The following is a 13,574-nucleotide window of genomic DNA, read 5'->3' as shown; positions in this document are numbered from 1 at the left end:
GAGGGCTCACTTAGATCCACAAATGCCTGAACTTGATTCCTAACAACTCAAAAGTAAAATAAGATTGCAGAGGGAATGCAATTCTGCAGATACCTTAAGACCTCTGGATTCTTATATTTTTGGTTGTGAAACTAGCGTTTAACAGCTGAGCTATCTCTCTAGCCCTGGATTCTTAAAATGAAAAAAAAAATGTTTCTGTTGTTTTAAGCTGCCAAATGTCAGTTTACTGTGATACCCCTAGGAAACTGATACAGCTACTCATTTAATTTGTGTGGTTCTGATTATCAGTCTTATAAGTAATCCATTGTCATTGTTACAAGTCTCAACAAAGCCAAATCACTCTGCCTCTGGGGCCTCGCTTTTCATTTTATTTTGATAATTAGATCTTAATGTAATTTTAGCTATATGATATTATATTGATAATTACAGGGTCAATGTAGTATAGCTAAGATCTAGAAATTATTTATCTTTCATCAATGAAGTTCTGCACTCATTGATTACCAGATTTAGTTTTCCACTCCCTCCTCCAGCATAGGACAACAGCAGTGCTGTACTTTGCTTGAATGTAGTTATTTTAGATACCTCATATGGTTGGAATTACATAATTTTTGTCTTTTATGAATTACTTTTTTCACTTAACAAAATGTCATCAAGGTTCATTAATATAGTTGAACATTGCAGAACATTTTTAAAGGCTGAGTAATTGTCCATTGAAATTATTCCCTAATTTTAACTACTGTAGATAGTGTTTCACTGAATTTGGAAGAACCAATATTTCTTTGAGATCCTAATGATCTAGAAATAGGATGACTGGATCAATCTTCTCTCAGTTTTGGAGAAAATGTCTCACTCTATAGTCTAGACTGCCCTGGAACTCACTGAGCAGCCCAGGCTGACCTCAAACTCATTGTAATCCATTCGGCCTCAGACTGATTGCTGGGATTGCAAATGTGAGCCACCATACCTGGCTACTTCCAATTTCTGAGGGCGTTTCATATTGTTTTTTGTAGAACCATTTTGCATTCTCATTACAAGAGTTCAAGACTCCAATTTCTATATAACTTTCATCAATACTGGCTTTGTATTTATTTGCTTTTTTTACTTTTATGCTTCAGGTTTCTCAAAGCTCCTAAGATTCTCTCTCTGATATTTGTTTAACCTCCCTGTATTCTAGCATAAAGCATCCCCCATCGAACTAGATTATCACATTCTCTTCCTATTATCACCTCAAAAATATAGGGACCAGCACTCCCAGAGATTTTCTATGATGCTAAAGATCTACTAACCAAACCCCTCTTCTTCCCTTCTCTCTTTCTTCCCTTCCCTTATTTTTTCTTCCTTCCTTCCTTTTTTTTTTTTTTTTTTTTTTACAAGGATTCATTATGAAGCCTACCTACACTGGAACTCGTTGTATAGCCCACATTGACATCAAGCTTGCCATCTCCCAGCCTCTGTACCTTGAGTGTAAATTGTCTTAAGAAACCATTTGAGGCAATATCTAAAGTTTGTATATTATGGTAATTTGAATGTAATTGGCCTGCACATGCTCACAGGGAGTGGCACTATGGGAGGGGTGGCTTTGTTGGAGTAGGTGTGGCCTTGATTGAGGAAATGTGTCACTGTTGGGGTGGGCTTTGAGGTCTCATATGCTCAAGCCACACTCAGCATCTCAGTTCACTTCCTGTTGCCTTTGGATCAAGATGTAGGACTCTCTCTCTGCTCCAACATCTTGTCTGACTGCATGCCGCCATACTCCCAGGTGCCTTTCTTCCCACCATGATGATAATGAATTAACCTCTAAAAACATAAGTCACTCCAATTAAATTTTGTCTTTTGTGAATTGCTGTGGTGGTCATGATGTCTCTTTACAACAATAGAAACCATAAGACACACATATAGAGCCATTCCAATCCACACATCATTGGTAGAGGCCATATTTAGTATAAGATTCAGATAAATACAACACATCAAATCCTGATTACGAGACAAGAACAGAGCTTGAGCTTTATTTATCTTTAACTTTATATTTTACAGTTATGAAATCCTTATAAAATGTACTCTTATGCATACTCTTCTCTTACTTAATTTTAAAAAAAAATGTCATGATTCTGCAACTCCTCCAGTGTACAGGCTAATTCATAACAGATCACACATTCATTTTCCTACCCAAGATCCTAATCTTAGTATCAGCTCTAATGTGTATTCATTTAATTAATGTACTGCTTTGTAAATTTTACAGTAACATTGCAGGTTTAAACTTTAGTCACATCTTTCCTATATAGACAGAAGATAGGAAATTTCTCTATAGCTGCCTTCTAAATGTTTGACAGGGCATTAATTTGGTCATTAAACACATCCAAGTTATCATTTTTTCTATGAATCTTGTCTAACATAGAAGATACTCATGCTATGCAAGTCTTTGTCATCAAAGCAACTAATATGGTTTAATTGAAATGCCTTTGTAACTAGTTGATGGACGTATGGGTAGTGACTGAATTGTGTGTGCTCTAACAATCAGTGCAGTGATCCATTGGTGAAATCACCATGTAATGGCACAATCAGCAGGAATCTAGGAAGTAGGGCCTGGCTGCAGAAAGTAGTTCTTTGTCTGTCTGTCTTTATGTCTCTCTGTCTGTCTCTCTCTGTCTCTGTCTCTCTCTCTCTTTCATACACACACACACACATACACACACACACACATACAAACATACACACATGCTAGACTGAGGTAAGCAGCAACATCAACAATACATTTCCTTCTCCATGATGTTCTGCTCTCTACAGGCCTATAGTAACAGTGCCAACCAAACATGTGATGATGACACTTCTGAAAACATGATTCCAAATACATATATCTCCTGATATGATGTGGTTTTCTGAAGTATTTTGTCACAATGATGGGATGCTAACTAACATAGTTACTAATTACTTCATCTCTTATATCTCTGTTTATTCCTCATCCACACTTCATACTGCACCAGCTGGTGATAGTCTGAACAATTGTTAATGTTACCCTATGCTGCATATTACCTTTGTCCTGTTCCTCCCTAGACAAGAAATCAAACACATGAACAATCTAAGCTTAAGGTTATATTTTTAGTTGAACTTCTTGAGACTACTCATAGGGGTCAATGATTGCTGTGGTCACGGCCCAGCAAGAATATTGGTACACAGTTGTGATTTGAATACAAATGTCCCTGATAGACTCATGTTTCCACATTTGGTTCCCAGCTGCTGGCTTTGTTTGAGAAAGTTTCAGGACCTTTAAGAGGAAGAACCTTGCTAGAGGTGGTATCACTGGGAGCACTTTGAAGTTGTATAGCCTAGCTTCACGGCCTATTCTTTTTCTCTGGTTTCTATGTGGGAGAGAAATGTGACCATCCAGCTTCTTGACTGCTAGGCTGGCTTCAGACTCCTGCTGCCAAGCTGTCCCCACTGTGATCAACTGAACCCCCCTAGAACTGGAAAACAAAATATCTCTTTCTTCCATAACTTGCTGGGAATCCAGTATTTTATTGCAGCAACAGAAAAGTAATTAATACACATGTTCAAACTGTTTGATTTGAGAAGCATTTAATAAAAGGACTGTCTAAAAAGACAGGACACTAAGAAAATTAACAGAAGCAAACATCCTAAAATTTCTTACAAAAATGAAAGCAGACTTTCAAGTGGAAGACGGAAAAGCAGGAAGGAAATTGAAGGAGAGTTGCACCATGCTGGAGGCAGATCCAATCAAAGCCATAATCTTAGAGAAACACAGCCACTTCCAACATACCAAGAAAGAAACAGAATGATCGGGGGAAATAAATATCACAACCTCCAGTTACCAGGCTTTGGATGCCTATTTCTTCTCTCTGTTTACTCCTTGTCTTCCATTCCTAGGAGCCAACATTCTAACCAACTACTTCCCCAGTGAGTCAAGAGGGCCCATAGAATCTTTCACCTGATCCTAACTGGCTATTTCTCTCTCACTGCCTTCTCAGTTCTTCTCAGAGATGACAAATTCTCTTGAACTATGTTGCAAAAAATCCAGTTATTCCCACTCCTGTGTAAACCTGCATGTGTTCATGATAAACTGTTCCCATTATATCAAATATCAGTCTAGTTCTATTCTAGTCTTAACTGGAAAGTTTTTGTTATGAAAGTTCTCAAGCTGTCTGGACTATTAATCAACAAGGAAACAGTACTATAGAATTTTCTTCTAAATGTTTGGTTCCTTAATGACAATTGACAAATGCCATGCTCTCACTATGTAAGGAAAATTGTAGATATGCTAGATATAGGTTGCTAAAATATCAAATGTTTATGTGGAACAAATATTTACAATGAATTTATTAATCTCTAAACTTGAAAGGACAACACAATTTACAAAAGATTAGAACAAAATACATGTTTTTATGATTCTGTGATGTAAGTGAAATATTACTATCTGATTCTTCTCCCACTTTCGGTCATTTTCTTCTCCAATGTTTTTCATTTAGTCCTCCATACCTGGTTAACCACTATCTACCCTGTCCTTTACTCTAAAGCCATGTGAACTTTGAGTCTCTGTTTCTTTCCTTTTGAGATTTTCCCCATTAGAGAAGGCAACTGGAACAAAGCAGAAGTGTGAAATTGAGGGCTTATTTTCTGATTCTTGGGATCATCTTAGGTTGGTTGATCCTCTCTACTTATCCCCTTTCCACTCTGTCCGGGTTCCCTGGCTTCTCCCTCTCCAAGTACACTGGGGACTGTGGGATAGATTCAGTATGTCTGGATCTGGCCCTGGACTCCAGCACTGTTCCTTCTGTTTCCCTGCATCATGTATGTCTTAGAACAGGTCCCTTGGCAAATAAACTCTTTTTGAATCATGCTATTTGGGGTGTGCCATCGCTGGATGTGTCGGCACTCATCACATCACATATTCCAGACAGATATAGAGCCAAGCTTATTGTTGAGTTTATTGAGAAGTAGGCTGGCAGTTGATTTGATCAAGTTCATACTTCTTACAAAATTTCAACATTGCCCCACAGGAAGTCTCCTCCATAAATAACATTTCCACTGTTTGCCTTATTTCATGGCATGTAATGCAGATTTTTTGTTTGTTACATTTTCTTTTCTTGGATTATGCAAATAATAGGTAAAAGTAGACAATAAAAGAAAAAAATTCCAAATACTTATACCAAAATACAGGTATGTATAAAGAATAATTACACTCATAAAATACATGTTAAATAAGCTATTTTCATTGAAACTTAAGGCAAGGTTTTGTTTGGCTATTGTATTTTGACTGTAAATACTAATCATCCAACAATGGTTCATGTATACAGATTTTTTTCTAGTCATATAGCTTAAAATACTGTGAATAAAACAAATACAAATGAAAATATAAAAGTGGTTCCCATATTACATGACCTCTGTATTACTCTCTTAGTAGACACAAAACGCCTATCATCAGATTGATATTCCTGAACCTCCTAAGGTCGAGTCCCATGGGCTTCTATAATTTTAGGTGGCTTTTCTGTGCAGTATTTACTTCTAATATCATCTACTTCCCCATCTTGAAGCATAAGTGAAGCAAGCATTGGAATCTGTGAAAAATAGTTTTTAGCCAGGATATGCTTGTGTTTGATCTTGTGAATGAAAAGACGTCCATACCCCTGCAAATAAAAGAAAATAAAATTCTATGGAAATCCATACATATATATTTTGCCTGATGAAACATGACTATGTCTTAGAAACTTGGCTTTATTATTTATTTAGTATCAGTTTATTCAACCTAGGATACAATTTTTTTCTCACTATGTCTCTTATCTTTCAGAGCTTAGTTCTTGTGGTGCTTTAATGTAAAATCTACCAGGGGACTAACTCTCTCTCTCTCTCTCTCTCTCTCTCTCTCTCTCTCTCTCTCTCTCCATATATGTGTGTGTGTGTGTGTGTGTGTGTGTGTGTGTGTGTGTGTGTATGTATATATCTCAAGTCCAAACTACTGTTATTAATTCTATACTCTTTCTCTCCTCCGATTGTATATATACTAGTTACCTGATATGAGGTAGAATGTACCCAGGTTTCTATGTTTTCTTTCAGTTGCATGTAACAAGTGACAAACTTACATATACTTACATATACATACATTTGAACAAAGCTTACAGAAAAGCATTTTACGGTGATGTCTCAGAAAGACTCACATATCAAGCAACTTTACACTTTCGCCACACCTGGGCAGCAGATACAACACTGATGAAGTTACCATCTTTCACTGTGAATCCATATGCATGAGGGGAAAAGCCAGAAGTTAGAGGAAGCGGAGGGAAATGCTGGAGGGCCTGAGTTTCTGAAAACATTGTGGACACACCATCCTAGCTGGGAACTGCCAACCCAGCCTCCTTGTTATACAAGAAAAACCCTGATTTGATTAAGTTATGACACATTTGCTCACTCTCTTATTATAGTTGAACCCAAATGCAACTGAAACAATGAAAAATTATGTTCATTTCATTTCTTTGTTGTTGTTTTTTTCTTCTAGCCACTTTACACAGTGTTTAGCATATCCAAAGTAAGTTCTGGCTAAATTAATAAATATCAGCTATTCTGTTCAATGTTCACAATCAGATGTCTGTTCACCCAATCACAATGCTACTTAGGTCTCCTTTAAATTTTAAGTTCTGAGAGTAAGACATTCTGCACTGTAGAAGCTTTTTCAGGGTAACCAGGAAAATCAAAGAAAGCCCTGAGAACACGGAAGTGTGCAGTAGAAACAGCCTGGTTCACAGTGCTTTCATAGACATGAGTATTACCCAAAGTAACCAAGGCCAGACACTAAGTGGAGATCGTTTAGTGGCCTATTCATTTCTGAAACTTCACTGGGGTGAGACAGCCTCATCCTTGCTATAGAGGAGAAAATGAGAGCACAAAAGCACTAACAAATGTGGCCATCCTACTTCATGAGGCCAGTGCAACTTCCACTCTTTCTGCTAACTCTACATCGTTAGCCAATCTTCTCAAATTTCATAATGCAAAGAGAGTAAGTCTTCATGTGCACAGCTTGACTGTGACCAAGACTGGAAAGAAACATAGCAAATGATTTTTAGTGAGTCATTGGCCCCCTGTGAGCCAGTCTGTGTGCTATGAGAGAGAGCCTAGTCCTCCTCACTCTGCCCTCTTAGAACAGAGTCCTTCTCCTCTGCCTTACTGCAAGGAATGGAGATAACTTTATACTTGGTGGTGGTGGTGGTGGTGGTGCTGGTGGTGCTGGTGGTGGTGGTGGTGGCTGGCGGCGGCGGCGGCAGTGCTGGCTATAGCACACAGGGTGGGGGTTGTTGTGGTGTTAGGTTGTTGTTGTGGTGGTGTTAGGTTGTTGTTGTTGTGGTGGTGGTGGTGGTGGTGGTGGTGGTGGTGGTGGTGGTTGCTGTTTTGAGGTTGTGTTTGCTTCTTTGCTCTGTTTCTTATCGCTTCGGGGAAAACAGGTGTCTATATCTTTAAGAGGATTCTGGGAATGCTTTGATTTGCTGCAAAAACTTGAACTGTTCAAAGTGGAATGGACAGTAAGGCTTGCAGGACGGCGCAAACTGGGGGCCTTAGAAAGAGACAAAGGCTTGGCATTAGAGAGAGCCTCTGCTCCACTTGCAGAATTGAGAACGACTGGTGTCCTGAGATTAGAAATGCTCCTGAATGGAACATTTAATTTGAGACTTTGGTGATTTGATTAGGTACACAAAGGAGTTGTGTGGATTAATTGAAGAAGAACTGGAATATCAGCTTTGGGAATGAATTTCAGTTTCATCGTGGGTCCTAGATGAAATGATATTGCTAGTATTGGCTGTGCTGCCAGCGATTAAATATTTATGAAGCAGCTTAGTTTACTAAATATAACATTTAGCACAGCTTCAATTTCTTTCTGTCCTTTCTTCCCATCCCTAGAGTGAATTTTTTCATAGCCTGGCTTTTTAGAACTCAAAAATTATTGGAAAAGGCTGAAATTGTAACGAGTTTCCTCTCCTTATATAATTCCCTGAACCTTCCATTAAAAAACAAACAAACAAAAACAAGCAGCAAGAGCATCTTGGGACAGCAGTGTTCAGAATGGCTGCATCTGATGTCACTGCTCTGTCCCCCTCCAGCTGCAACTTGTGTGTCGAGTTAAAGGTGCAGCCGTATAATAAACTGGGAGAGAATTGGGCCAGCTCCTGGATTTGCACTTGCTGAGTATAAATGGAACCCTCCGGGAATGCTCCAGGAGCCCCTCGAGTTGATTCATCAGAACACATTACGGATTTCATCCTGTAAAGCGCTGAAACTAAGTAGCAGCTAAGTTTTGCCATGCTCTTTCCACTCCGAGTTAGGTGGAAGCAAATGGGGGGGATGGAATCTCGTCAGCATGACTGCAGTAGATCACAAAGTTGTGAATGGAATTGATTTGACAGATGAGTACTTTTTTAGGCAGATTCCTGCTAATAAATCAAAGGACAAACTCTGGGATCCATAACATGTATATATTAATAACAGGCATTATTCATTATACAGATACTTCTTTGGGGCCTTTGTTTTTCACAACATGCAAAATAATAAATTTCATCATGACATCTTCAGACAAGAATATCACATACTTGGCTGATATTCACGCCTTCTCTGTTCTCCTCTTCTCTAGTAACTGCTGCCTTCTCCCCTCCGCTCAAATAATCCCTCTCCTACTTTTATGTGGTTTTTACTTTCAAATTTTAGATTTCATATGTAGAAGAAAACATGTGCTATTTGTCTTTTCACATCTGACTTACTTTAACACTATGTTCTGAATAAAACTAAAACACCCAACACAAATATATATATCCATTCATCAGCCAATTGGACCGATGTTAATTCCATGTCTTGTCTGTGGTGAATAGTACCATAGAAAAATTGTGTACAGGTCTCTCTGTGGCATTCAGACTGAGATTCAGAACTTATCACAGCTGCATTATATAGTAGTTGCTGTGGATATCGCTCTGTGTAAATAAAATGCTGTTTGGCCAGTGGCCAGGCAGGAAGTATAGGTGGGACAAGAGAGAAGAGAATTCTGGGAAGTGGAAGGCTGGGGGAGAGACACTGCCAGCCGCTGCCATGAGAAGCAACATGTAAAGACACCGGTAAGCTACAAGCCATGTGGCAAAGTATAGACTAACAGAAATGGGTTAATTTAAGATAGAAGAAGTAGATAACAAGAAGCCTGCCACGGCCATACAGTTTGTAAGCAATATAAGTTTCTGTGTGTTTTCTTGGTTGGTTCTGAGCATCTATGGGCCTGGCGGGTAAGAGAGATTTGTCCTGACTGTGGGCCAGACAGGAAAACTCGAGCTACAAGTAGTTCTATTTCTAGGATGTTGAGGATTTCCATACTGATTTCGATAGTGGATGCACCCAGTTGACATTCTACCAGCTGTGCCCCCTACACCCTGGCCAACAGTTATTCAACAAATACTTATCAAACTTCTGGTCTTCAAAAGATACTATTATAGGCACTAAAGGGATAGAAAGACGTAAGTCAAACAAAGTCCTTCACAGAACTCGCTGTGAAATGAATGTGCTTGAACTTGTTAGAAGAGAGTAAGATTATGTTAGATGCTTATATATTCAAATCTCTCATCTTTACCCCAATATACCTTAACTTTCTTTGAATTTTTGCACCTACAACACACACCATCCAAATGTTTTGATATTGTTACCCCATATATGGGGCTCTTGATTCACAGACACTCTTCAGACAGTCATTGGAATATTAGAGGGCATTCAAAATGCCTGCTATAACCAATTGGCTGAATTAAGATTTCAGAGTCCAGCATCTTACCTGCTCAATACTCTGTAGCTTGAGATGAGCTACCCCTTCATCCTTGGTGAGAAGAATGCAGTTCCAGGGAGACCATTCCACGTTCTTATCCCACCTGACCATGACCAGGTCATTGAGATCATCCCAGGCACTGAGGATGGACTGAGATGCCCAGATGTTCTCTGTCAAGTACTTAATATCTTGGAGCTACATGCCAAAATAAGTTTGAACAGTAATTTTGTTTTCTTCTAAATAAATGGTTTAAATATCATATTATTGGGAAAACAATTAAATCATGTTGAATGAATGTTTAAGGGGGAACATCATTCAAAAGACTTTCCTTTCTTGTGCCACAGCTCAGACTGTGTCATCTTTCAACATCACCCACATGAAATATGCTATCAGACACCTCATTCCCTGACTGAGTGCCAGTCTCCGGTAGCTCGCATACTCTACTGCCCTTGTTATCATCCCTTTTAAACATCTGCCTTCTTTTCCAGGATGTGATATCTGATTTACCAGTGAATTTTCAGAGCGTAGCACAGAACTTAAATACCAAGAGCACATCTGTGCATGAAACTCAGGAATGCAATAGCTGTCTGCTCTAGAAAATTCTAAGTAATGTTTCCCAGACAAAACCATGTTCAAATGTATTGAACTTCATGTCAAGACAGCCCCCGAGAAGACAACCTCTCTGCCTGGTACGTTTCATGATCAGCATCCTATACAGGTCATACCTGCATGAGGAAAGCAATCTGAGAGTCATCCCCATAACCAGCTTCTGAGTAGTAGAGCCTCTGAAGTAAACACTTGTACTTCAAAAACGACTCCCGTCTTTGAGTCTCATTTTCAAGGTTCACACAGTGCCGGCAGCGGTACACACGATGTGAGGTGGGTGACACAGAAAATTCCACAGAAGGCAAGTACAACTGGCAACTGTGGCAGAAATAAATCTTATCATAAAACTTCAGTGGGTCTTGAGGAACCTAAGTAGAAAAAAAAAAAAAAGATAATGAAAATCTAAGCCACATACTAAACAGAAACACTGAGGACTGCTTAGAATTAATTCTAAAATTGGTTACTTAAAAAGTCCTATTTTCCTTTTAACTGCCTATTAAGTATAAGACTTAAATTCCAAACAAGAATCATTTTCCTGACTAAAGTATTAAAAATCTGTATTACTCTCCCACCCATGGATAGATGATGGCAGAGTATTTAGAAAACCAAAGTACTGGTGGGCGGTGGTGGCGCACACCTTTAATCCCAGCACTTGCGAGGCTTGTCTATCACTAGGAACAAGGAATGGCTATCTGCACTCAGTGATCTCATTGGATATTATATTGAAAGTTGTTTCCTGCATGATGAGAAAGGGAAATAAATCGACTCAAGTGGAAGAGGCAGGGGGTAACGGCGATCTCCTTGCTGTTGACCTAAGAGCTTTGCAAAGGCTATCTGACTGTCTTTTTGTCTGCAATGTTTCAGGAAGAAATCTACTGCCATCCTTGTTTTTGTCCTGCTGAATACAAGGTGCTGTTTCTCCCTGGCCACTGGGGTGATTGGTGTCCTTTCCTCTATGTCTTGCACTTCATGCAGGGAATATATTACAAATTCTCAAAATGTGACACAGAAAATACATAATCCAATCAAAACAAGGGGGTGGTAAAAGGTAGATGCAGGATTTCACCAAATGCATGTGCATGATAAATGAGTATATGAAAAGATGTGTAAAATTATTAGTTATTAGGAAAATATACATTAAAATATGAGATACCACTACACATCTGGTTAGAATTTCCTAAATGAAAAACTACTAACACCAAGCACTGATGAGGATGCCAAGTAGCTATGAATATCTGTTGTTACTGTTTTTTTACTCAATACTTTTTTGCAGGCCCACCACCCAGCTCCCAAATAAATCCTACATGAAGGCTTATTCTTAATTATAAATGCTTGACCTTAGGTTGGCTTGTTTCTTGCCAGCTTTTCCTAAATTATTCCATCTATCTTTTGCCTCTGTACTTTTCCTTTTCTATTCCTATATAGCTTTGTTTCTTACTCCATGGCTTGCTGTGTAACTGGGTAGCTGGTCCCTGGTCCTCCTCCTTCTCTAGCTACTTCTTCCTCTCCTCCAAGACTTCTCCTTCTATTTACTCTCTCTGCCTGCCAGCCCCACCTTTCTCCTGCCTTGCTATTGGCCATTCAGCTCTTTATTAGACCATCAGGTGTTTTAGACAGGCACAGTAACACAGCTTCACGGTGTTAAACAACAACATAGACAAAATGCAACATAGACAAAAGTAACACATCTTAAAATAATATTCTACAACAAATCTCCCTTATAAGAAGTGCTTTCTGGTACTGATCATATAGGTAAAAAGTTTAATAATCTCTCTTAATGGCAAAAATGCATTTAACCATGTAGCTAAACACCACCACCACCTGGTATTTAACCCCAAACCAATCAATTTATGTCAGAATTATAATCGAGTATGTAAAGTGACTTTATTCATAAAATCCCTATGCTAATGAACTCAGACTTCCTATAACTGTGAAAGGATAAGAATAAAGCTCGTGCATCTCTTAACTATATATTAGGTTTTTGAACTGTAACAACAAATTACTGATACATTAATGGGTGAATCTCAAATGCAATGAGTGGAATGAAGTCCATATCAAAAGATTTTATGTGATTCATGATAGAATTATTCCATTTATATAAGACATTCTGGAATAAATAAAACTATCAAAATACAACACAGGTCAGCATTTACCAAAATTTGTTTAAGAGCTGATACCAGGGCAGCCTATGAAGAGTAAGTTTTATCTGGACTGTACTATTAGCTACATGACTTTATGTATTGCCGAAACTTACCTGAGTGAACTTTTATCAAGGAAAATTCAAAAGCAGTGATATTGCTGTGGAATAATCCTTTCTACACTGTGAAGATTTGTCACTGTGGTTGGTTTAATAAACAAGCTGACTAGCCAATAGCTGAGCAGGATAAAGTCAGGCAGGAAAGCCAAACTGAGAATGATGGGATGAGGAAGGGTAGAGTCAAGGGAGTCACCAGCTGAATGCAGAGGGAGCAGGAAATGAATGTGCCATGCTGATAAAGGTACTGCCACATGACAGGACGTGAAAAAGGAATATGGATTAACTTAAAATGTAAGTGCTAGTTAGTACTAAGCCTGAGCTATTGGCCAAGCACACAATTAATATAAGCTTTTGTGTGTTTATTTGGGAACAGACAGTCAGGACAGAAAACTCTGCCTCTGTTTACATGATATAGAATTATGTAATGGTACAGAGTATCAAAGTCTCTTACTATAGTGCTACAAATCAAAGTGCTATAAAAACAAAAGGAAGCTAGTTGGACAAATTAAAAACAAGCTGAAGTAATACAATGGGAAACTTTTCCTCCAGTTTTTTGAACAGCATAATCATTTTCTAATTAATTAAATAGCATATGAACAGTAAGCACGTTTTTGTTTTTCTAGATTTTTGTCTACATTTTGATAGTTCTAAAAAAAAAATCCTACAACTATGACTCATTAGTAAAACTTCCTAATTTCCTGAAGTATATTAAGTAGCTTTGTAAGGAAATAATGAGGTATACATATCTTTCATAAACATCAGGATACTAGAGTGGGAAGACATGATTTAACTGAGCTACAAGCTCCACTTGGAGTTCTTCAGGCTGTTTTCATGGATCCAGTCACTGATACTTACGTTTGCATGCTAAGTGCTTAAGGAAGACAGGCAAGACTCAAGGGGAGGATTTTAGTGGAAAGGCCA

General features: G+C 38.5%; 1 protein-coding gene across 1 annotated transcript in view; it reads right to left on the bottom strand.

Annotated features, from left to right (window-relative positions):
- Positions 1 to 3,609: 3,609 nt before the first annotated feature.
- The window catches only part of Iqub (IQ motif and ubiquitin domain containing), a 69,463-nt gene continuing 59,498 nt past the window's right edge, over positions 3,610 to 13,574 (bottom strand). Inside the window, exons 11-13 of the mRNA XM_036181808.1 lie at positions 10,516 to 10,764; positions 9,800 to 9,985; positions 3,610 to 5,639 (exon numbers count right to left, since the gene is read on the bottom strand). Coding sequence (XP_036037701.1) covers positions 5,457 to 5,639; positions 9,800 to 9,985; positions 10,516 to 10,764 — 618 coding nt within the window. The 3' untranslated portion in view covers positions 3,610 to 5,456. The remainder of the gene's footprint in view (positions 5,640 to 9,799; positions 9,986 to 10,515; positions 10,765 to 13,574) is intronic.

This window comes from Onychomys torridus, chromosome 3 (genome assembly GCF_903995425.1).
Source record: "Onychomys torridus chromosome 3, mOncTor1.1, whole genome shotgun sequence".
Lineage (NCBI taxonomy): Eukaryota > Metazoa > Chordata > Mammalia > Rodentia > Cricetidae > Onychomys > Onychomys torridus.
Note: the sequence above shows the minus strand (reverse complement) of the source record. Positions and strands in the feature narration are given on the sequence as shown.